This window comes from Typha latifolia, chromosome 8 (assembly GCF_019914945.1).
Source record: "Typha latifolia isolate L0001 chromosome 8, TyphaL0001v2, whole genome shotgun sequence".
NCBI classification, from domain to species: Eukaryota; Viridiplantae; Streptophyta; class Magnoliopsida; order Poales; family Typhaceae; genus Typha; species Typha latifolia.
In genome coordinates this window covers 9,230,472-9,254,681 of record NC_133093.1, presented here as the reverse complement: position 1 = coordinate 9,254,681, position 24,210 = coordinate 9,230,472, and the positions used below count along the sequence as shown (strand labels likewise).

The 24,210-nt window shown below is 34.4% G+C and overlaps 4 protein-coding genes across 6 annotated transcripts; 1 reads left to right on the top strand and 3 right to left on the bottom strand.

Annotated features, from left to right (window-relative positions):
* Positions 1-512: 512 nt before the first annotated feature.
* LOC140794283 (UDP-xylose transporter 1-like) lies at positions 513-4,895 on the bottom strand. 3 transcript variants are annotated; one of them, XM_073146250.1, is made up of 9 exons: positions 4,610-4,849; positions 4,004-4,095; positions 3,232-3,392; positions 2,953-3,137; positions 2,800-2,867; positions 2,218-2,350; positions 1,930-2,091; positions 1,092-1,364; positions 513-775 (listed from the first exon to the last, which is right to left on the bottom strand). In XM_073146250.1, exons 3-9 carry the CDS (start codon positions 3,350-3,352, stop codon positions 665-667), a joined length of 1,053 nt encoding a protein of 350 aa, XP_073002351.1. In that variant the 5' UTR covers positions 3,353-3,392; positions 4,004-4,095; positions 4,610-4,849; the 3' UTR covers positions 513-664. The 3 variants fall into 3 exon arrangements, with proteins under 3 accessions (XP_073002351.1, XP_073002349.1, XP_073002350.1); XM_073146248.1 differs by lacking the exon at positions 4,004-4,095 and having other exon boundaries at positions 4,610-4,895; XM_073146249.1 differs by lacking the exon at positions 4,004-4,095 and having other exon boundaries at positions 3,232-3,387; positions 4,610-4,848.
* A 1,962-nt stretch (positions 4,896-6,857) lies between these two features.
* LOC140794354 (MDIS1-interacting receptor like kinase 2-like) lies at positions 6,858-9,927 on the bottom strand. Its single transcript, XM_073146367.1, has 3 exons — positions 9,576-9,927; positions 9,327-9,407; positions 6,858-6,895 (listed from the first exon to the last, which is right to left on the bottom strand). The coding sequence occupies exons 1-3, from the start codon at positions 9,925-9,927 to the stop codon at positions 6,858-6,860; spliced, it is 471 nt and encodes a 156-aa protein (XP_073002468.1).
* Positions 9,420-12,573, bottom strand: LOC140793262 (mitochondrial import inner membrane translocase subunit PAM16 like 2-like). Its single transcript, XM_073144635.1, has 5 exons — positions 12,445-12,573; positions 11,613-11,700; positions 11,194-11,324; positions 10,896-11,025; positions 9,420-10,152 (listed from the first exon to the last, which is right to left on the bottom strand). The coding sequence occupies exons 1-4, from the start codon at positions 12,445-12,447 to the stop codon at positions 10,903-10,905; spliced, it is 345 nt and encodes a 114-aa protein (XP_073000736.1). The 5' UTR covers positions 12,448-12,573; the 3' UTR covers positions 9,420-10,152; positions 10,896-10,902.
* A 4,317-nt stretch (positions 12,574-16,890) lies between these two features.
* On the top strand, positions 16,891-24,128 carry LOC140794416 (adenosine kinase 2-like). Its single transcript, XM_073146432.1, has 13 exons — positions 16,891-17,057; positions 18,128-18,181; positions 18,602-18,648; positions 18,743-18,774; positions 18,866-18,967; positions 19,067-19,134; positions 20,717-20,793; positions 21,342-21,439; positions 21,528-21,598; positions 21,881-21,947; positions 22,018-22,137; positions 22,978-23,038; positions 23,718-24,128. The coding sequence occupies exons 1-13, from the start codon at positions 16,975-16,977 to the stop codon at positions 23,858-23,860; spliced, it is 1,023 nt and encodes a 340-aa protein (XP_073002533.1). The 5' UTR covers positions 16,891-16,974; the 3' UTR covers positions 23,861-24,128.
* Positions 24,129-24,210: the final 82 nt, after the last annotated feature.

Genomic DNA, 24,210 nt, shown 5'->3' with positions numbered 1-24,210 from the left:
CGTTTTGATCACGTGTACGACAAGAGTAAAGAGAGACTGCCTTGTCTCAGGCCAGCAGTCTGATACCTTTATAACACTTTCTACCACCACTTTGCATTCATCTTACTACCTCTGTAAACTAAGTTGCAACCGCTACATTTTGCATCCAAAACTAGTGGTGGCAAATATTTATAGCCATAAACAAGTTATAAACAATCTCTACAATCATTAAATATGGGGACAATTACTCTTTTTGCATCCAGGGGTAAACCAAATTCCTAAATTTCCTTTCATTGAATAAGATTATGAGGCTCAATTAATTAATACCTCATCCTTCTTTATACCAGTTTTATGAATATAAAATGTTAAATCCATTGTTCTTACTAACACGAGGTTTGAGACAAACTGGTGATTTATAAACCACGTTCCAGAGTAGGAGTTCCTGAATTTGCTGATATGAGAAGGACTACTAGTATATATAAAGAAAAACGTAGAAAAAAAAATGAGTTCGTACGGTATCACTCAAACAAGACTAAAAAAAAATTATGATTCTTTATAAATAATCAAGATGTACATTTAATAAATATAACAGATGAAAGAAAGTGCCTTTTTTTGTTTCTTTTTTTGTAGATCTCCTATACCTTGTTACCTTTAGAACAGGTAGTATCACTAGGTTGAAGAGCTATTAAGCTTTTACGAAAACTTCGTTTGCGTCTTTGTCCTTGCCGATATCTTTATATTGGTAGTGTCCCGAATTTTTAGTGCCCAAGAGTGGCGAGGTCTCTTTATCACCTACCTGCAATAACATTGACAATAATGAAAAATAAATAAATTCGACTCACAGCGGCATCCAATTAACTACAATATCATTTGAATTCTCACTTCTCTATAATATAATTAAGAAAAAAAGCGATATATTTCTGAAAAATAACATGAAATATAAAAAGCTTTCTAATATATCGGAAATGCTAGCTCCTGTATGAATCTTTTTAGAACAAAAAAAAAGGAATCGAACAATGATAGATTTAAAAATTTTATGGTATTATCTTTTTTGTGCCCTTTTAGTTTTCTTCCAACAATGTCTTAAGAGTGATTAGCGAGTAAACAAATACCTGAGTGAGGGGCATGACATCAATGGAGGACTTCTTCTTGCTCTCAAGCACAGAGTAGTAGGAGTACAAACCCATCCCAAAGATTGCAACGAGGATGCCAAGGATGTTCCTTGCAGTGAAGGGATCACGCAGTAAGACAAAGCCAAAGGATAGGATGAGGCATGTCTTGAGATGGCCAAGAACTTGGTATGTCACTGGAGATGTTGTTCCAATCACTAGGAATGTGCTAAAGTTCACAGACACAGCAATCAAGCAAGATAGCATGATGAAGGCCTGCAAATAAACAAGATAGGAGCTGTTCCAGTTACAATGTTTTGAACACCGAAGTAACAAATTATAAGGCAAATTAAGTCCATTGATCGATATTCAAAAGTGCCTCGTGAACTTTCATTTGTGGCAATTGATCCTCTTTGTACTTTTTGTAATTTTAATCTATCTGTACCGCTAGCTTTTCCATCTAAAAATAACGATGAGGATGATTCTTTGTTCAAGACCGCCAAATTTTCGTTATGAATGAAAGAAGCTTTTGGTGGAAAATGATATAAAACTCATAGACTTTCAACAACAACAAAAAAACTCCCCTTTTTTCAACTGATTACCACAAATTAAGGAGTATGTTGGTCTTTTTGAATTAAAAAAGTTTAAAAATCTAGAAATAGGACAGAAATACAAGAGAGTTAAGTATCACCAATGAAAGCTAGGATAGACATTTTAATTTTGGCTCAACCACATATGATTATAGTTACTTTTCTGTAAAAAATACCTCATCAAGAAATAAGCATAAAAAAGATAAACATTACTCTACATGAATCCACTTTTGGGTAGCGAGAAAACTCACCAAAACCTGGAAGGAGTAATTGAAGGCAAAGACACTTCTATTCGTCAGCATTCGATCAACAAAAGGGCCAGTTACAAACAACACAGCCGCTTGGTATGGCGAAGACTGGTAGAGGAGCTGAGTGGAAGAAACCTTCAATCTCTTCTGTATTGTATTTGTTAGCTATTGTTTAAGATCAAGGATTAAGGAAACCTATAATTGAGAAAATAATTACACAGACACACACACACACACACACACACACACACACAATATAACATCTTGAAGATTGAGAACTGAAGAGGATACGATTTGGCCGACGCATGTCGCAGCGATCGCCAACAAGGCGATGACTGAGCCAAGAAGATTGAGCTTGAGATCAGTGACAGATGCAATGCCAACTCCAAACAGCAACACCAGAAGAGAGATCTTGATGCTTTGGCTGCAAGTTTAGCTCTGTTAGATTTTTGGGAAATATTTTGCTTTTATTTTCATTAACATCCTATATTTTATTTTTACTGTCATAAAAACACCCAAGTTAATTTAACCTAATCAATTACGATGAAATGAAAAGTATTCTGCTATTTAAGAAATAATACAGGTTAATTTACAGAGGGGTATAACAGTCATTATATATAGTGTTAATTTGTCTTATGATATAGTAATTTTAGATTAAGTTGACTAACATCATAGTGTTTTTTAAATAATAATAATAGTAATAGTATGGTGTTAATGAACATAATAATAAAAACAAAACTTAGGGTGCTTTTCTGAGTTCCTTTCAATGAATCACTCTGTCTACCATCAAATTGAGAGAGAAAAATCTTAAATCTAGTTGTTTTAGAATTACAGTAGTGTGATGATACTATGCATTCAATTTGTTTGCCTGACCTGAACTTCTTGTTGAGGAAGATAGTTTCCAGCAGAACTGTGAAGGGTATGATAGCCAACTTTGTCATCTGCATCATGGTTGTTTGCAACTTCTTTAGAACAAAATGTCATAAGATTGCAGTGAAGAATACAGAGCCCGAGACAACAACTAGCCTGGTAAAATCCAACGGAGTTAAAGCCTAGGCAGAGATTGAGGAGGCCAATGGAGGTGCCATTGAGCACTCCGAAGAGGATCACGGTCTGTGTGGCAATCGCCTTCGGCTCAAAGAGCCGCAAGCGTTGCGCTAGATGTAAAGTGCAGAAAGTGACTGTCAGATGCCAGCTCGTCAGCGTAGTAGCTGTATATCAAATTAGCATCATAGAATTAGGAGGTCATTTTTTTTCTCAGTTTAAAAAAAAGAGTAAATACTAAAATAGTGTAAGGAGACAAACCAAATAAGAAGCCGAGAGAGCTAATGAGAAACTTGTTGCAGATGACAATGGCTACGGAGGATGCAACTGAGAGTACCAGAGAACCAATCACACCTAATTGGAAACGTGAGCCTTCTGACATTTTTGATGTCCAGTGCTAATCGTGGTGACCTTTTGCTGCACTATTAACATAAGTTATAGGTTTATTGTATACATTTATCATGATAAATTTAAGAGGAATATAAGATACACTCCCGAGACTGCATTCGGTGTGTTATTTTAAAAATAAAACACTTATCAAATTTTAGAACAGACAATTATAAAAATAGACAATAGATTACAAAATCTAGGTATAGAAATCCTTGTAATTTACTAGCACCACCCATTAATTTTATAATAACCGAAAGTCCTTGATGCAGTAAACCCCTGACCTTAGCCCCCAAATTCTCCAAATCTGAATCGAAGAAATTAAGAAGCCTTGTCCTTTTGTAATGTTTAATGCAAATAGGATATTGTTGTATTCTTGTAGTTGAGTCCTATCGATCCACGATAGAGGTCATGACAGTTAATTCTCTTAGACAATATTGGGGGTTGATATTTCAATTTAGTTAGGTATATGTCTCCTTTATTATTAAATTATAACATCTAAATATTATTTTTCTATCTCATATTCTTTACCAAAATGTGCATAAACTTCTCATTTATATTTAAAGCTTTTATACCAATCAAGTATGACATTACTCTATAACTTAATCTATAATAGTAATAATAATAATTAAAAAAGAGAACGTACAATGTGACTTGATGACGTCGATAGGATTCCACCAACTAGTCTATGCTCACTTGTGGGGTGGGGTTTTATTCCACGACGGATAGGTGCCAGCTCTACGAGGAGAAAACACCCGATAAGAGTTATCCGAGTAAACTCTTACCATATCTTTTATCCACGGTAATAACATCATAAACAACCTCATTCGTCACTATACCTTCTAATTATTGGCATGAATAGTAATTCAAACTTTCTAATACTATTCGCTCCTAAACTCAGAAAAGCTGGAATAAGGCGGCTCAAAAACCAGGGGAGCACCGACAGATATGCAACAGTGAATATTGATATAAATATAAAATATAACTTGCTACCATCCAGATCGAATCTCGGCCGTCCGTTCCGATGAGCCTATTTCCTCTTTCTACTCTCAGTCATGGCGGTGATCACGGCTCCGAGATAATATTGCGGAAGAAATCGACTTGAACCGCAAAAAAGAAAAAAAAAAGTTTGCAAAAAGGTAAAATCGTAACGGACGAAAGTCTTTTTCGCAAATTCATATCATTAGTAGTTTGAGGGAATCATATACTGGAAGAAGAAAGAAGAAGAAGAAGAAATCGAATATTAACTCACCTTGATAACTACTCAGAACTCCTTCGCTGTGAGCCGCCGATCTCTTCCGCTGGTCATAAACGGACGGCTAAGATCATCCCCAAATAATATAGATAGATAGATAGAGGAAGAGAGAGGGGGGAATAACTCTTGTGATAGAAGGAAGGCAGAGAGGGCTTTCTTATTCTACGAGAGCGGAGGGGTGGATGGTTAAAGAACTGACGCCGTCATTATGCCGTTAGTTTATCAATCTCCCTGGTTGGGTTATCGAAGGAGATTCTTGACGGCGTTAAGTTGCTGACACGAGGGAGCAAGAGAGCAGGAGCCAGGTTGGCTGTTTCCCTTCAATGAGATGACTATTGGAGTATTAAAGTGGGCCAGCTCCAAAGGCCTAAATAAAACGTATATATTATATACTTTGAGAGGTGCAAAATATCTGTCGCAAGTTTGGAAAATATGTCGTTATTTTTTATTTCATCGTAATTTTGTATCATGTATTCATTCATGTTGCATGAGTTTGTAGTTACATAATAGTGGCGTTTGATAAGCTTAAAAATACATTGCCTAGTCAACTCTTTCCGACTTCTCCCGTCTTGACAAGTGGATGTTGTATATATAAATTAATACAAAATATTATTTAAAAAAAAAACTAAATAAAATTTGAGAGTCAACTCCGATCGAGTTGGGTTCAAATGCAACATGCGAGTTGGTAAGGTGCACGTTGGAAGGAGATGCATATTAAGAATGATTGGGATCACATTATTATTTTAAGTGTGACATTTCATGTTACCCATATGCTACTGGATTAATGCCGTCTTCGTCTTTGAGCTGGAAACCATTAATGCACGTTTACGATTGTTTGGTTCGTCTTTGAGGCTAACATGCAATGCAGCGTTAGGAGCTACCTCTGGATTTTAATTAGATAGGTAGATCGACCATCGTTTTCTAAGTCAATGTTCAGGTAATGATGGAACTAAATAGATACAAAATTATATTCTATCTCTTGGCTTTACTGTTAATTAGAACGTAAAAAGAATATAATCTGATTAAAAAATATTTTGTAATTTATTCATGGAGGTAAATATTGGCGCTAATTGGATGAAAAATTTAGTAGCCGTAGTTTGGTCGTAGAGATAAAATATATATGGGAAGAATTCATGGTATAATATAATTTCCTAGTGTTGCGATAGCAATGAGACATCTGGAGCTTTGACGCGTTGCAGAGGTGAGTGATATGCCCCTCGAGCAGCATGAAATTTTGTTAAATCGTGGTAAGCAAATTGTAATAGTATAAAGAATAATGTACGTAGGAGCAGCATGTGGGAGGATATATTTAGATACATATATCAGTCAACTTTAATGAACATGGCACAATTCTAAAAATTATTTATTTTGATACTATATTAATTCACTAATTACTTTGAAATTTTAAGTTATTATACAATACTGAATTTTTAGTTTATTTTTATGTATTTTAATACCTTCATTACTTGATTGCTTGATTTTTGAAAAGAAAATGGGATTCAGTGCGAGTCAATCCGAGCATGATTACGGTGTCGGAGTACTCAGATTAACCCTGATGGATCTATCCACACCATGATAAAGTGTTGACAATAAGTGAAAGATTAGCCTAGCCTACCTCTTTTCACAAAGAATGCAAGGATTGACCTTCACAGTCTACTTGTTTACAAATTAAACATCCAAGCCTGTCATGTTCTTGTTTTCTCTCTCTCTATAAGCTTTTTCAATCAAGTTCTGTGAGGAAATATATACTTATTATTGATGAATCCTCATAGACTGGTGTTTTCATAACTAAGAAAGATGGGGTAGAGGAAAAGGAAAGAAGTGGAGAGGAGAAAAAGCATAGCAATAGATTGTCTTGATAGGTTGATTGTATCATTGTACTTGGGAAAATGATTGTTTGTGGTACAGAAAGGTTTTGCTGCACATTTATGAGTTCGTTCCAAGGGACATAAGGAATGCCCTGTGTGAGAACTGGATCACAACTTGAGTACCAGAGGAATGAGAGAGACGTACTTTTGTAATAATATTTTTAGAAGGTTTACCTACATCTTTTTTTTTTTAGTTAAAGAAGGTTGGTGAGAGACCATTCATTTCTAACAGACAGCTTACAACCGGCACATAAGAAAGCCTGCTACACGGTGGAAAAGGGAACTAGTTTGGACAAATCCTAAAACTTAGCGAAGCATCAGGTAGCATAATAAAAAACATATTGTAACAACACTGAAGAAATTAGCTTTCATCGTATTCATTGTGACCCCAGCAGATTTGGACTAAGAAGCACACCTGCACAACAACAACCAACATTGAACATATACTAGCAAGCAAAAAGCTTATTAAAAACTTAATTACATCGAAGAAATATAATTAAGGCTTAATTATATTTTGCCTTCTCGTACTTTGACCATATATCACTTTGCCCTCCTGTACTATAAAAGCGTATAAGTATCTCCTATACTTTTGAAATGCTATAATCCATTAAACGCCGTTAATAGAAGCCCTAAAATTATCTTTATATCCCTTTATAATTAGAGTAAAATATTAATATTTATTACCTAAAAATATAAATTTACTTAACTACTCTTACTTACCACCGATTGGATTACTCTACCTCGCACGGTCGCCGCCAAACTTGTGGAAGAAAATGGGAAAGGAGATGAGGGTAAAATTGTCTAAAAAAATATTCTTTTGACCAACATGAGAATAATTTTGTCTATATAAAAATAATATACTGTTCACGTGCATGTCACGTTAGTTTTAACTCACGGAACGCTAACTATATGAATTTAGTTGTAGTATTTCAAAAGTATAAAATAATATTTGTATGCTTTTATTTTATACTGAGGGTTAAAATAATACTGGGTCAAAATAGGCAAAGTATAATTAAGCCAAAAATTAAAAACTAAAAAGCCAATGTCTTGTCAATAGCTAGAACAACATAGATAGTTGCAAGGGGAATTGCAATGTCGGAGCAGAGAAGGCAACACTGCATCATTAGTGATGGTGGACGGGACACCCCAACTAAGGGAAGGACCTCACCCCGGCATCAGAGTCAATGTTGATTGCCAAGACTTCGAGAACACATTCTTGGGACGAAGGCAGCAAGGAGGAATATGAGCTCGGATCTGACGGAGATGACAGAGATGAAGGGGATACAACAACAAGGAGGGTGAAGGGGAGAGCACCATTGGTGTCTTGTGATCGGAGAAAGTAATGGTCCAGAAAAAGGTAGAGGAGGGTGAGAAGAATGAAGGGGACGATCATGATTGCAACTTGCAAGAAGAGGTGGGGATGTGGAGAGAGAATAGAGAACTATTTAATATTTTCTACCCCACGTATAGACAAAAAAATAATATCAAAAGCACAGTCTCTCTCTCTCTCCTTTGCAATAAAAATAAAACGATTTGCAAACCACCCAAAATTAATGTGATATTTTTGAACGAAAAAAATCAAACCGACAACTATCATAATGAACTTAGGAGGTTTTCCATAGTTACGAAAATAATAAGTAAAACTGCAGCAAGGAACATTATAAAATTTTCTCCATTTACACCCCAATATTCTTTCATTTCACATTAATTTCTTGTTTCATTATATTGCAAATTACCACGTAACCTTTGATCTTATTGCGAAAAACCACCTTCCTTTTTACATTCAGGTAAATTTGCAAACTACCACTTCTGATAAGTTTTATAGGTAACATTTTAAATATAAATTTTACTAAAATGCTCTTCTCTCTCACATTTATATCTTATAAAAATGACACCTGACGGATACTTAAAAGAGGAGTCGATTTGTAAATATGTAAACCAGAGTAGGTTTCTGTAACATGTCTAAATGTAGTGTAGGTGTTCATTTGAGAAAAAAAAATTCATAACATAAAATCATAGGACTTGATTTAGAAACAGTTTAAAACGTTAAGACCCAAACAAAAGATAACAATAAATTAGGGTGCAAAATAAAATTTACTTAGTTTAAAAAATTAGGGATTTTACATAATTGCCACCAAAATCTTTAAAATATCATAATAGCCACCATGTTATTTTTTCACTTTTTTATTTTTGACAAATAGCCGCAGTTCATATTTCTATTGAAACTTAATTAGTGACACAATCTGTCACAAATTTTTAAATATTGACCTTATAAGTCTTTCTAACAACACAACTAGAGTAAATCAAAATAGCTATTCATCGTGTCAAAAACAACTCTACTAACAGTCACAACGTTATTCAAAGTATCATATTGCCACGAAATTTTTTTAGTAAAATTATAATAGCCACCACATTCTTTAAATCTAAATAAATCACTGTAAAATTAAAATTAAGTTAATAAAAAATAATTTTACCTTTATATAAATTATTTAAAATGGTTCTAAAGTTATCTAATATTAGACAATATCATAGTATTAAAAAAGAAAATCTTATTTTCTCGTAATAAATATTTTATGCAGCAAACTTCAAAAAAGAAAGCTATTTCACTCATTTTGTATATTGCTCAACTTTAATATCTATTTGTTAAGAATATTCTATGAACATTTTGTCAAAAGCTAACTATAATGGCAATTAGGAAAGAATCAAAAGATTTAAGTAGCAATTATAATATTTAAAAAAATGTAGTGCAATTATGATATTTTAAAAGTTTTAAGTGACAGTTATATAAATAAATAAAAAATCCAAAAACACTAAGCAAACCAGGAATTCAAGAACATTATATATACCTGGAGCAGCATAACCATAGGTACCAACAGCATCAGTCCAGTTGGATTTCCCAGCTCTCAACAACTTTGCAGTGCCAAAATCTGCAACAAGCCTTGAATCTTGAATGAAACAATATATTCTTGCTTGATATATCCCTGTGCACTATTACAAACTTACAGTTGTGATGCAAATAACATAAAGCACTAGCCACCTCTTTTCTAGCCCTAACTCTTCTCCTCCAGTCCAAGATCACTACTGCCTCTCATTACCACATAACATCTTAAACAAGCTTCCTTTTTGGATGTAATCATAGATTAGCAACATATTCTTGGCATGAAAGCAAAATCCCAGAAGCCTAACGATGTTGCGATGCTTAATCTTTGTTAACACCAGCATCTCATTTCTAAAGCTCTTATCATTTAGTAGCTCACCACATTCTGCTTGATGAAATCTCTTCACTGCAACTACTTGACCAGTTGATAATTCCCCTTTGTAGACACTTCCACTGCTACCAATCCCAAGACAGTAGATGTCATCAAAATCTTTAGTTGCATCAATGATTTCCTGTAGCACATTTTTGCCATCAAAGTTCCAGATGGAAAAAAGATTGGGATTTTCCATCTTAATACCAGCTTCTAGTTCTACTTTATTAGTCGGTGACGACGACGATGACAGGCGTTGATGATATATAGAAGCAGCGCAAGGAAGACTAGAAGAACTGGAAGCAGAATTATGATCACGGCATGGAGCTTATTTCTTTTGTGTGCTGGAGAACTGTGGTTGTTCTCGATTCCATCATCTGGCGAAGATTGGACTGTGAGAATGAACAAGAGAAATGCTGCTAATCTGCAGTAGAGGGGAGACAGAGGAAATGCTCTTTCCATGATTTGTTCTGGAAATAAACATGCAAATAATGAAAGGCTCATATATATGGATGAGCTCACAAGACTAGTCCTGTCTGTGCTTGAGCTAAAGTCATCGTATGGACCATTGAGGAAATAAATTGGAATTTTTCGTCAACGCAAGAGAATTCTTACTATGGCCTTGAGAAAATTCAAAGCACTGATCCAAGTCAACATGCAGTTCTTCTGTAACACTTATCCTTTCATTTTTAATTTGAGACTACAAAAAAATCTAAATCTGATATCAATGCTAGATAATTTTATCTTACGACAGTAGTCAAACAGTAGATATATTAGACCATTTTCGTCACCATCCAAGTGAAGGAAAAAATATCTGCCCCACTATGCAACTCTTTCTATAAAAAGAAAAAGAAAAGAAGAAGAGGTCCTCATAATGTAACTTGTGCAGTACTTATCGTGTCATCAATACATGCAACAGTCAGAAAGTATTTGATTCACCAAAATCAGCTAATCAGTTTTCGATGCTAATATTCTTGATGTACCAGCTGCTGCTCTGCATGCACTTGTGATCTTATTAGTTCGATAAAGGGGATAATAGTTTTACCCACTCTAAATATACAGCAGAGATGGGTTTATATGTACATTTTCTACACCATGGACCGGGTGAGAGAGAAAAAAGAATCTGTATGAAATGGCGGAGAAGCAGCTAATTGGAAAGAGAAGTACTCGAATTTTAAGCAGTTCCTTCGTTGTTCTTTTGGTAGACAGCTTCTAAGCATTCCTTTGCTCTATGGACCTTTGACTGAAGGTAGAAGCTCCCACTTTTTGCATTTTTTTCGAACAAAGTATCATACTTCTGCACATTAAACCTTAAGGCATCAAGGCAATTTTCCCAATATATATATGTACAAATGCAAACGCAAATGCACACGCACACGCACAGAGAGAGAGAGAGAGAGAGAGAGAGAGAGAGAGAGAGAGAGAGAGAGAGAGAGAGAGAGAGAGAGAGTAGAATGCAAACCACCTGCATGACTTCTTCCCATGTTGAGTGCTCTGTGATCCCCAAGATCTGCCTAGCTTCCTGCTCGGTCATAGTTTTGCTTGCCCTGCGCATATTATTTATCGTTTCATGTGCCACGCCAGTTTTATTGGCATCTAGAGACAGGGATAAATAAAAGAAAAAACATGGAAATGAGAAACTCTTTATTTACAAGAATCACAAATAAAATTGTATATGAGCTCTTTAATGGTGTCCATTCTCAATAGAGAACATTTTAGACTAATAGGCGACTTGGTGTACAAAGAATGTGAGAACTAAGTGATCTGACTACTTGAAATAGAATTAATGATGGTGACACTATGAAAGAAACTCAAAACTTATTATCAACTCCTGAATCTATTGTCTAATATCTAAACCAGTAACTAAAGAAAGAAAGATCTTACTTTCAAGTGCTTTACGATATGCTTGTAATACAGCCCTTCCTAATATTCCAGAGCCCATTATAATTAAGTTAGCGATAAGCTTTGCAGCCTGCAAAATGAAACCGCAGTCTTAAGATGAAAATTCACTTAACAAACTTAGACACATGCAATTTCTAACAAAAAAACATCGATTAAAGACTGATATTTTCTCAGTTAAAACAAATAGTAGCTCTCAACAGTCAATAGTCCTTACATTAAGTTGTATCTACTATCTAATAAGTCAGAGAAGTGAACAAATTTTGTTCTTCTGGAAGAGGAAAAAGAAAACACCGCTAAACAATTGGTAAGTAATCAAATTGTTTCTTGTTTTACTATTGCTAGAGCTTAAATTGTAATGCAGAAGCCTGATAAAAATTCATAGCTAAAATTCGTTAGGAATGTAATAAAAGAGCATGCTCACTGTATAGTTCAGCTTGAAACTATTGTAGGATGCTTAAAATTCGATAAGTTAAAAAGAAAAGAAAATATATAACTTTTCCATCTCAAGCTAATACTTAGCAAATAACTCCCTAAGAAAAATTCGCCTTTCAGGTACCAAATTCACAGACCAACTTAAATCCTTCTATATCAATGAATTATTCTAAGCTAACAATAATACAACAGCAAAATTGGAGCTTATACGAGCGCTAATTCCATAAATCAAAGCATGACCGACTATTAAGAAAAGAAAACCCGAATCACCAAAACTTCTGAATGCATCAACCGAAAGAATCAAACCACCTAATTGGATAACTACCACAATGATGGGAATCAAGAACAATAACAAATAATTATAACAAATAGGGTGACTAACCATTATTTCGTCGGGTGAAAGAATTCTCCGGAGATGGGGCGTTTGTCTAGGATTTCGTGGGTCGCAGGAAAGAGGAGAGGTTATTGGACTCGGAATTGGGCGACAAGAAAACGTTAGAGAGAGAGAGAGAGAGAGAGAGAGAGAGAGGAGGGGGGAAGGTTCGAGAACCCAGTTATTATTTTCTGACGGTCGAACAGTAAATCGGCAGAACCCGGTTTGGAGTATGGACCGACTTTTTTTGGGGGATTTTTACAAATCACACCTAATATTTTGCTAATTTTATGATACACGTATAGTCTTTGAGGATTTTATTACGCGATCCTCATTTTTTTTTCTATAATATTCATTTAACACCCTAACATTACTTTAGTTAACTGATATTAATATGTTATATAATTTATATGACTCTAGTTCAAAGATTACTAAAATATCTTTAAAAGGTTCTGATCTAATCTAAATTTCCATAAAATTATTTTTTTAAACTAAACCCTAACCCCACAAAATCTGAATTGTCTAAAACTAAACCTACCTCACAAAATTATAATATCAAACCTTACAACCCCACAGAAATCTCCCAAAATCCCTACCATAAGTCTTAGAAGTTTTCCCAAACTTTACCTATTTTTCTCCATCTCTCCGGCTCAAACTATTTTTTTCTCCATCTTTATCTAAATTTTATTTATCTCCCTCCCTTATTTTTGATGTCGCAAGCAACAAAATCGACTTAACATTTGGGGAGTTCTAAGATCTCCATGGCTTGGAGTTTGAAAGCTCTAAGATTGGCTTAATATTTAGGCGATATTCTCCATGCCAGAATGTTATAAATTTAAGAATGTTATAAATTACAGAGTAGATTATAACAGAATATTCTCTTTCTAGTATTGTTAGTTTGATTATGATTGGGTTAAGTTAAATCAGGATGTTAAATGAACATTATAGGAAAAGAAGGGGTCGCGTTATAAAATCTCCAAAGATAGGGTGCGAATCACAAAATAGGCAAAATATAGGGTGTGATTTATAAAAATCTTTTTTTTTATATATATAGAGAACTTTATAAATCACACCCTAATTTTGAGAATTTTATAATCCGATCCTTCCTTTTTCTATTTATTTAACACCCTATGTTAAACGTCAAGTGTACCAATATGTCTCCTTCATCTTCTCATATTTCCTCATGGAATTAGTAGAAGAGGAGGGGGAAGAAGAAGATGAGGAGGAAGACAGGGAATATGGTGGTGGGAGGATGTTGTTGGAGGGATAGAGAGATGATGGTAGAAATAAAATCATGGTGTTAAATAAAATTATAAAAAAAATGAGTTCAAGTTTTTTTTTTTTTTTTTTTTTTTTTTTTTTTTTTTATCATTCATGAGCCTAAAGGCTAGATATGAGTTAGATAAGGGTCAACCACCTTTAGATCTACCGAGTTTTTAGCTAATATAGTAAGCTGTCTAGTCTAGGTTTCAAGTCATGTGCGTCACTGAATAATAGTTCCGAAACAAACGCCGCCAAGACCTACTCCAAACCGTTGTATTGCCGAGCTGCTTCTCCAAGTCAATCACACTATCGACCATCAATCGAGTTAAGCCATTCAGCCAAGCCACCGAGCCATTAAACTACCAAATAATTTTACCACAATATTATTTAGAGTTAGGGTTAAATCCATGACGTTCTTAGTTATGGAGAAAGTACCTGCCAATAAATTTTATTAAACAATAAAATGGATCTAATTAACTCTATGAAACTAAATAAGAATTCAGCCATATTTTAACTAAAATCAAAAGACCTTTTAGTTTTTCGTACAAAAATTTTTTTTAGAACCTTTACATAAAACTTGTAGTCCAACTCTATGTTAATAATGCGACACGAATCATATGAGACAAGGCTGGACTTAGTCATAGTGTGACATAATATAATATATATTTGGAGTTTTTATCATGTCATCATCTCCGGAACTTGTAGCAGTTTCTGTTGACCTTTAAATTCGACACAAATATAGAAAATTTATGAACTTAAAGACCTCCTTCGCTGACTATAGAAGTTATACAAGAACAATTCCAGTCATAATATTTATTAATCTAGTGATGTAATATTTTCAACTTGGTCCATAGAGCATTCCATATCTTATTCTTGTTAATTTATTTATGAGTTAATCATGTCTTCTACTCTAATCAAGTTAGATAACTATTTTACGACATAGAAAGAGATTTACGTGAAAATAGATAATAATTTTAAAAACTTAATTATAATTATTTATTTGAAGAGGTCAATTATAAAAGATATATTCTCTTCTTCAACTATTTATCACTAATTTTGTTGACTCGTACGGGAGGACTCTTTCCTGAGTAAAACTATGACATTGTATCTACTTCTCTCTCTCTCTCTCTCTCTCTCTCTCTCTCTCTATATATATATATATAAGAATGAATCCCTTACTTGACTTCTAATAGGAAGAAGGGCTTGGATAGGAAAAGGGAGATAGAAAAAGAAAGGAAGGAAGAAAATGAATTGGATTAGTAGAAAGATTTATCTTTACAATGTGACCCTCGGACTTCATATGCTCGATCTCTGGGAGCGTTACCTTTTCAGTATCCTTCTTTTTACAATTTGGTCTAATGTGATTCTGTTTTTTACTTTGTGGTACTAATTTTTGCCTCTAATTTGAGAAAGTTTTTACCTTTGTTTTGCATAAACAACCTTCGAAGTTTGTCTTAACACTATTTTTAAGATATATTATTGCTTACTCTCCTCTGGTTAATCTGCTACAGTGGATTTCGATTCATATTCAGTTATATGAAAGGTAAATTATCTTTCTGACTTCCTTAATCTCATTAATTCTCATTCTTTAATTTTCTAAGTCAACCAATGTGATTCCTTGTGTTTGCTAATCATCTAACAAAGAGACTAAATATTCTTCTTCTTCTTTTTTCCTTTCTCGCAGCCATTTGAAGTCCCAACTCAAAAATCTGGGAGGATGTTAAAGAAGATTTTATGTATCAGTTTTGTTTATTATGTGCATTATTTCTGGAGTTAATTTTAACGTTTAAGCCCTCATAAAATAGAATAATAAGAAGCAGAGGACTTGATCTCTTGACTCTTTTTGTCGTACTACTAATTTTCGTTGCATGCTTTGGAATCTTTCGAACAGCGGTCTTGCGAATCCACTTGTTATTTATTCTGCGCCAAATCCGAATCTATTCAAATTGCGGGTCAAACTTGTTAACTTATTAACCCGATTTCTTCTCTGGCTCCTGGAGGGGTGTAAACGAGTGAGTGCTGAGGCTCGGCTCGAAATAGATTTTAAATTTTAAATTTTGTTTAGATGAGTCGAGCCTAACTCGAGCTCGAGTTAGGACTGTGATATATTTCATCAATTCATATGCATCCAAGAATTACATTTAAAATTGAATATAGATTTGAACTAGTAAGGCATTGGGAATTTGGGATAGACACCCTACCCCAATATAGTTGGGAATGAATTGGATAAATATCTAAATGTCTCAATTTTGTTTCGAATGTAAATCTAAATTCATTTGTTTATATATATTTTTTTTTCCTGAGAAAGCCTGTAGGTGAGATTTAAAAAAAATATAAAGTATTTTCTATAATTTTGCTTAATTTTTTATTTTAAAAAGAAAGTTTGTAAACCGATCATATCATTCATCTTAATCAATCGATTACAATTTGATACAAGAGAATAAATAAAAAATAGAGCAAGAGCCCTAACAATAAGTTCCACGCTTGCATAGTTAAAGCAAGCATCAGAACAAATAATCAAGCATAATAGAAGAGAAAGGAGATAGAACAGACATCTTAGAAGCAAGCCTTTCGCTTGACCAACCAATAATACTACAAGCTGGACAGCATGAGTCTTGAGAAGTTGAACACTCAACCAAAGAGTAAGCCCCCATAGAAATATAAGCACACTAATGACAAAGTTCAGTGAATTCGACAAAACACGTGATGATTTCATTTTGAGTAGACCTGTGAATCAACAATACAACCTACAACAAACAAAAGAAATAAAGAAGAATATAGAAAAAACTAATGAGGAGAAGGAGAGAGCTAACAGATCTGTCTGCCTATTTCATCTTATATAATCTTAATCTCTTTCTGGTTTATTGTAATATAATTTTGAATAATTTTATATTCGTGATAGCTTTTGAAAAACAAATATTAATAAATCTGTTTCCCTATAGACAAATGTGATAACTAATTTTGCTGTGAGAAGTTTGGTGAAAAGTTAGGTGCCGAATGAAATCACCACTAACGGATCTTGTTTGCTTTCCAACAACTGCACCTTCTTAAACCCTCAACCGGACCCGCATCTCCAGATCCGAAACCCGCAACCACCCACTCCCTAGGACTAGGAGCTATCTCGGTAGGTGTGGAAAAAGATACCTCACTCCCCTCCCTCCACTTCTATAAATACCACAAGGTCTCCTCTCGCTCCTCTCGCTCACGCCCACTCAGATCTCCTTCCACCTCTCTATTCTCTCTTACTGTCACTCCGAGATCGCTCGATTTATTGAAATGGCTTCCGATGGCATCCTCTTGGGCATGGGGAATCCCCTCCTCGACATCTCCGCCGTCGTCGACGATGATTTCCTCAATAAGTAACTCCCATCTCCTCTTCTATCTCTCCATTTGATCTCGTCCTGCTGTAGATTTGACTGTATCATTCAATCCGATCTAATCCTTGTTCTGTTCATTTTTATCGGATCACTTGTGGAGTTTTTTTTTTTATAAATTTTTTTGTATACCTGGTTCTTGGATCCGTTATGGTAAGATCTTTTTGATGGGAAGGCCATGTTTTGTCCTAATGCTTTAAATCTGGTAGAGATTTTGATTAACTCATATTTGGATACTGATTCTGGGAGTTAATAGTGATGTTTTTTTTTAGTCCTATGCTACCTTTGGGAACTATTAAGATTTATCTCTGTTAGGTATTTGCTATAAGAGAAGCTTTTGTTACGATCTGCGCACGTTGATTCCTCAACTTTAAAGTGTTTGTATTCCTCGTAGTCTTTCACGTGGTTTAATTTTTAGAATGGATCATAAAGCTGCATATTTGATTAATGATACTCTTTGAATATAAAATATGCGGTCTTTCTTATACCTTGCCATTTATATGGCGTGCTTACGTGGATTTAGTTGTTTCTTTGCCTCTTGTAAATGATATTGTAACAGAGTAGGATTTGCGTATAGATTTTCATTACATAACAGGTAGATTGGGTGTTTTCTAATAACACGCCTGATGAGAAGTTCTGCAATCACGAACGCTAGATCCTTTAGCTCTTTATCTGATTCTGGAGTCTGTATTAACATTCACCAATTCTCTTAGTTTACTTTATAGATCTTTCATTTTTTGACAAAGTTATTTTCATTCTGAGATGAATTGTGAGTAATGCTGTAATTCCACGTGCTTATATATACTATAATGTTGTAATGCATCCTTAATAAACAGGAAAAAATGTTCACCAAAATTAGCTATTTGTTACCAAATAGAATCATTTTAATCAATTCCAATATTCTTGAAGGTAGGATTAGAAATAACTATTTAAACTGATCTGATCTGTACGGTTTATCATAGCCTTCGTACAAATATAATTGTTGTAATATATGTTGGGGAATTATGACTCATCTGATTAAGAGGTCTTATTTTTCTTCTTTTGTCTTTCCTCAGATATGACATCAAGCCAAATAATGCAATTCTGGCAGAGGAAAAGCATTTCCCAATGTAAGTTTGATGTTGAATTTGGAAGTTGGTTATGCTATCAACCTACAATCTTCAGAAGCTATGAATTGAGCTATTATTTTATTTTATTTTATTTTCTCAACATACCAGTTATTCTCTTTAACTTTCTTCAAAAGAATGGTCAAAATATGAGTTTCTTCACTGAAGGATGACAAAGTAAATGAAGAGTTTTGATCTTGTTTCCTTTTTTTCTTTCTTTCAATACACCTTATATACACCGTACCTGTGGATGCCAGGTGCTTAACAGTCAGCACTTAATACTTTTATTCTTTTCATTTCAATTCAATGACAGAATACTTTTGTTCTTTCCGTTGCTTCAAAACCACAAATACTTCCTGGTTTAGTCTACTAGGTTGCGACATTGCAATGACTTATCACTTAACTATTTAAAGTTATTTCCAGGTATGGTGAATTGGCTACAAGGAACAATGTTGAATACATCGCTGGAGGTAACTTATATAATTAGTTTTTTTACTTCAATACTGAGATTTTATATAATTTGATGGCCTAATCTTATGTGATTTGCTATACGGATCATTCCAGGGGCCACTCAGAATTCAATTAGGGTTGCCCAGGTATACAGTTAAGATTTCTATTGTCGTATTTTAGATTGCCTGCTGATAGGCAGAATTTCAGATGAATATACCTATTCCTTGCTTTGTGCAGTGGATGCTTCAAATTCCAGGTGCAACAAGTTTTATGGGTTGCATTGGAAAAGACAAGTTTGGTGAGGAGATGAAGAAAGCCTCAAAAGCTGCAGGTGTTAATGTAAGTTGAGTTCTCCTTTTGCAGCTATATTTATCTCTATGAATATATGTAATATGTCATCCCTGATGGCCAAGGTAAACTTGCACGGTCATTATCCAGGTTCACTATTATGAGGATGAGACTGCTCCAACTGGTACATGCGCTGTCTGTGTTGTTGGTGGTGAAAGGTCAGTTTTTTACTTCTTTTTTCACTGGGCTCTTTGCTGCTCCTATTTATTTTGTGCTCATACGAAAATATTATTTCGGACTATCCTAATTATCTAGACGTCCTTTTCTATCCTTTCTTGCATTAGTTATCTATTTCTGACTGTTATTGAACACCCATAAACTTCTGTTTTACCATTGGAACCAACGGGAGAACTTCTTCATTTCTGATCTTTGAAGTTTCGCAGACTTGCATCTATCAGTAGTATAGCTTACAAATATGAGTTCATCTGTAAGATTTTGTATATACTGGCTGTTTTTCTTGCTAAATCTTGTGCAAATGCACACAATCAGTACAAGCATTTGTAGGTAGTATTGAAAGAATAGTATGTGCATGAGTGATGCTCTTGAGCAGTTGTTTAATTTTAGATTAATATCACATTGTCTGTAGTTGATCAGAGTTGATATTGTATAATTAGTTTATAGTATATTTATAATCTGTAAACATCATGTGATCATGCCAAAGAAAGGAACTAGGTGTCAATTTTCACGTTTACCAATAAGCAGAGAGGTCCTAACCCTGTATTTACCATGTGAAATATTAAGAAATCACTTTTCAGCACATTCATCTATCATGTTTCACATTCACCTTACTCCAGAAAACTTTTCCGTTTGCTAGTCTGGAGTAATTGATATAGGTGACTGTGAATGAGAATAAGTTTTTTGTTCCAACATCTCAATTGAAAGTGCTGAAGAAGGTTACACTAGGGCTTGCTTGTGGTATAAATCAGATATTTCATTTTTTGAGAATAGGAACTCATTAATGCTTGATGACTTATTTCTAAAAATCATTGACTTGGGCCAATGAAACCTATTCCTGTTCATACTGAGTTGCAATTTTCTGCGACTTGTGTCAATGGCATCAGACTTCTGTCAGGATACCATGCATTTATTTCATGCCCACCTGTAATTTTTATACCATGTAATCTGTCCAAGTAATTGGTGAACTCTGATTATCTTTCACTATTGCTGTATGTGTGAATTAGTCTGAAGCCCAAGACATGTGAGGAGATCAATTCTATTAAGTTATTGTCTGCTTCATTTCCTTTAACCGTTCTAGTCTTTTGTTCACAGATAGTGGTACAATTCTCATCAGCACTCATCTTATAAATATACAAGTTTCATCTGAACTAAGCACTCTTCGAATTTTTGGTGCTTCTCAATTGATCTTTAATTTTCTATAATGCTTCCATTACTTGCTTCCTTACTCTATTTAAATTCTTCTATCTGACTGATCATGCCTCAGTGAAGTTGTCTCCTCCTGTTTTTATATGATTCTTTAATTTTTGGTGCTTCATTACTTGCTTTAATCTTTTCTCTTATGTCATACTTCGATATTGTACAATTTGTGTTTCTATTCTGGTACCACCATTAATATGATAAATTACAGTATCACATGTATGCCCTTCTCTATGCATTGTTTGGTTATATGATTCTTAGATCTTGATTTCTGAAATGTGGTATCCAACCTTTTCAATTTTTAGGCTAAAATTTTGCATTATGGCAGTGATGTTATTCACGATGTTGTCCTTGTTTGATAAGCAGGTCTCTAGTGGCAAACTTATCTGCTGCGAATTGCTATAAGTCTGAGCATTTGAAGAGGCCAGAGAACTGGGCTTTAGGTATCTAATTCATCGTTATAAGAAACTGTAACTCTAGGTATTTAATTCATTGATATAAGAATCTGTAATATTGCAGTCATTTGTATAATGGTACAAGTATTTTTCTTTGTTTGGATAAATTCCTATTCCATACTCTGATGTCAACCTTACCTCATTTGCTATAGCAGAACCTTTAGAAACTTATTTAGAATACATGGGCTTGCTAGATTTTGGTAATATAGATTCTTCCAATGAGAAAACCATTTTGAATCTTCTACCGGTGAGTGTTGAAAATTATTATAAATAATCATTTGGATATGAAATGCAGAATTATTCACATACTGTATGAAGTTTTATTCTTGAATACTTTCAATTTCCTTCTTAGAGTCTATCTCAGTCAATTATATTTGCTGTCAGATATGTATCTTCCAATTTAAGTTTTTCGCTCTTTGAGATTTGACAACATATTAAACTCTTATACATAACATTTTCTTGTGGACTTAGACCATGAAAAGTTGCCTCATCCTTACTTCATCAGGTTTATGATTAACTATGTACTATTTTATTAGTTGAGAAGGCAAAGTATATTTATATTGCTGGCTATTTCCTGACGGTTTCACCCGAGTCAATTCAACTTGTAGCTGAGCATGCTAATGCAAACAACAAGGTACCAGTCAATTGCTAATGTAGAAGGTCCTTTACTTTTGTGTGATTATTGGATTTCCGTGTATTAATATACTTTACTTTGCTTGCAGATATTCTTGATGAACCTTTCTGCTCCTTTCATCTGTGAGTTCTTTCGTGATGCCCAGGAGAAGCCTCTGCCGTAAGTATTGGGTTCTTTCTCAAAAGTATCACAACTATTACTTAGAACACAATTTGAGACTAATTGTTAATCGAAAGTACTTGTAGAGTTAGACATATGTCTATACTTACCTGATTAAAATGGAGTACTAATGCTTGGCATGGGATGTAACTGTTTAAGCCAAATGAAGCACATTGGGAATTACAATAAAGCTTGCTACTACCCTCTATCCCATTTCTTTGTTGTTAGGCTTTAAGACATCTGTTAAAAGTATGTCTTATGTCTATGAATGTATTATCTCAGGTACGTAGACTATGTTTTTGGGAATGAAACCGAGGCAAGGACCTTTGCGAAAGTCCGTGGTTGGGAGGTACTCAGTCTTTCTGCTTTCTGTTACTGATTTGTGATGACCTAGATCCTAATCGATTAGCAATATGTAGACCGAGAATGTTGAAGAGATTGCTCTCAGGATCTCAGCATTGCCCAAGGTAGGAACACGCAAAAGGATTACCGTTATCACCCAAGGTTCTGATCCAGTAGTTGTTGCTGAAGATGGAAAGGTACTTTCTTGAACTACCATTTCATGTTGCCATAGTATTTACTGTTCATCTTGCATAAATTATATTTGGGCAAAATTGAATAATTTCTTGGTGACTGAGAGAATTTACTAGATTTTTCGATCATAATTTTATTTCCAATATGTATTCATTAGTTTGGTTAAATCAGATATGTTTTGTTGCTGGGAATAATAAACAAAGGATAACAAGGACAAAATTTTATTTTGGACAACCTCTGTCTGTTAGCACTTCCAATTTTTTCTAGCAAACTTCATATCTATGTTTGTTGGGTCTTCCAATCTTTCTTACTTCTTGGAGTCAGATAAGAATCTAAAATCAAAAGCCACCTAATGTTTGATATAAGAATTCTAGCGCAGTGACTTCTACTATGGAGTGTGGGTTACCTTTGTTGTTATTGCAATCGGATCTCTAGCTTTCCCATTACCTTCATCCTGAGAATAGCTAAGATGCTATCTTTTGATGCACATAGAATTTTATGATGATATTTTCTGGGCCTCTTTCTATTTGGTGACTTTAGTCAACACTATTTTGGAGTGTACTTTTGCCCTATCCTTTTATGCTGAACAGTTGCATATTATTTTCTCTGCTGCATTGATCTCGGTTGGTTAGTCTCCCATTGTCATTGCGCAATTCATGTAACATGTGCTCTTTTCTGTTTACAAGATTTTCTTATATGTCTAAGCATAAATCATCTTAAAGATGAGACTATAAATCAGCACTAATCTAATACTATATCTGATACTTTACTTTCTACATATATGGAGCATCTCATTTATGTGTTCTGTGATTTGACATACGCTCTTAATGAAATCTCACTAACAGGTAAAGACATTCCCTGTGATTCTTTTGCCGAAGGAGAAGCTGGTTGACACCAATGGAGCAGGTAGTTTCTGCAAACTTACATATATGAACTATCAAATTTTTTTTTATTTTTTTAATCACCACATGCATTTTTCTATCATCTTCATGTTAAGCAGCTTATTTACAAGTTCCCTATGTTTTAAGAGGCGGTTTTCTTTAAAGCTGCAGCTGTTCAACATGCATATCATATGGCATGTCTGTAAGCATATGAGAATTATTGAGATCAGTTTTCTTTAAAGCTGCAGCTGTTCAACATGCATATCATATGACATGTCTGTAAGAATATGAGAATTATTGAGATAAAACATTGGTTGCTTTATGCTTTCTATGGCTAACTTATTTTAGAAACTCTGAATCTTGTACATTCAGAGCGAAGGAGCTTTGAATTTTAAACAATTAATCTACTTTCTTCCATCATAGAAGTTACAGCTACATAACTCGTACTAGTTTCCTGGTTACTAACCCCAAAACAATGAAAGCTAGCAGTTATTCTACAATAAGTATATTTTTGACACCAGGCAGCACGATAATGCCAAGTGTTAATGGATTTACAAGAATGTCATCTTTTCAAATATGCGAAACTAACAGTCTGCTATGTTTTACCTGCATATCCTTTTATTTTCTCGTAAAATCCAATGCCATTGGTCTCTGGTTATCTAATTTGTTGTGCTTTAGCAGAGTTCTAATTGTCTGTCTCGCAGGTGACTCATTTGTTGGAGGGTTCCTTTCTCAATTGGTTAAAGAAAAGAGCATAGAGGACTGTGTCAAAGCTGGCTGTTACGCCGCGAACGTCGTTATCCAACGATCGGGCTGCACCTTCCCTGAAAAGCCTGACTACAACTAGAAGATTTTGATAAGACTATTATAGGAGCAAATCAGAGGCAAAAACATTCCCCCTTACTCCGGCTCAAAATTCGTGCTGTTACTCTTTGCTACTGTTACTATTAATCTCGTCTCTCCATTGGTGATTTATACCATGAGGTGTTTTAATTTCTCTCACCTGATTTCATCCATAAAAGCGTGTTGAAGCACTGTAATGTTATAAAATTTCGGAACATGTATCTGATTCAAAGCCTATTATTATTTGGGTAAAAGAACATCTTATTTCCGTACTTTTCTCTATTGGTTGGAATAATTTTTTACCACCTCGGACCAAGCTGAGATATGAAACGACATTCATTATGTTCGACGAAA

Coding starts and splice junctions, on each gene's coding strand:
- LOC140794283 (XM_073146248.1), bottom strand. CDS start 3,352: ATGTCAGAAGGCTCACGTTTCCAATTAGGTGTGATTGGTTCTCTGGTA. Junction 3,138..3,231: donor CTCTCTCGGCTTCTTATTTG/GTTTGTCTCCTT, acceptor TTTGATATACAG/CTACTACGCTGACGAGCTGG. Junction 1,365..1,929: donor ATTACTCCTTCCAGGTTTTG/GTGAGTTTTCTC, acceptor GTTTATTTGCAG/GCCTTCATCATGCTATCTTG.
- LOC140794354 (XM_073146367.1), bottom strand. CDS start 9,927: ATGGAAAATCCCAATCTTTTTTCCATCTGGAACTTTGATGGCAAAAAT. Junction 9,408..9,575: donor CTTGTTTAAGATGTTATGTG/GTAATGAGAGGC, acceptor GGCTTGTTGCAG/ATTTTGGCACTGCAAAGTTG. Junction 6,896..9,326: donor CTATGGTTATGCTGCTCCAG/GTATATATAATG, acceptor GTTGTTGTGCAG/GTGTGCTTCTTAGTCCAAAT.
- LOC140793262 (XM_073144635.1), bottom strand. Junction 11,325..11,612: donor ATATCGTAAAGCACTTGAAA/GTAAGATCTTTC, acceptor CCCTGTCTCTAG/ATGCCAATAAAACTGGCGTG. Junction 11,026..11,193: donor CATGGGAAGAAGTCATGCAG/GTGGTTTGCATT, acceptor TTTAATGTGCAG/AAGTATGATACTTTGTTCGA.
- LOC140794416 (XM_073146432.1), top strand. CDS start 16,975: ATGGCTTCCGATGGCATCCTCTTGGGCATGGGGAATCCCCTCCTCGAC. Junction 18,649..18,742: donor TGTTGAATACATCGCTGGAG/GTAACTTATATA, acceptor GGATCATTCCAG/GGGCCACTCAGAATTCAATT. Junction 22,138..22,977: donor TTGTTGCTGAAGATGGAAAG/GTACTTTCTTGA, acceptor TCTCACTAACAG/GTAAAGACATTCCCTGTGAT.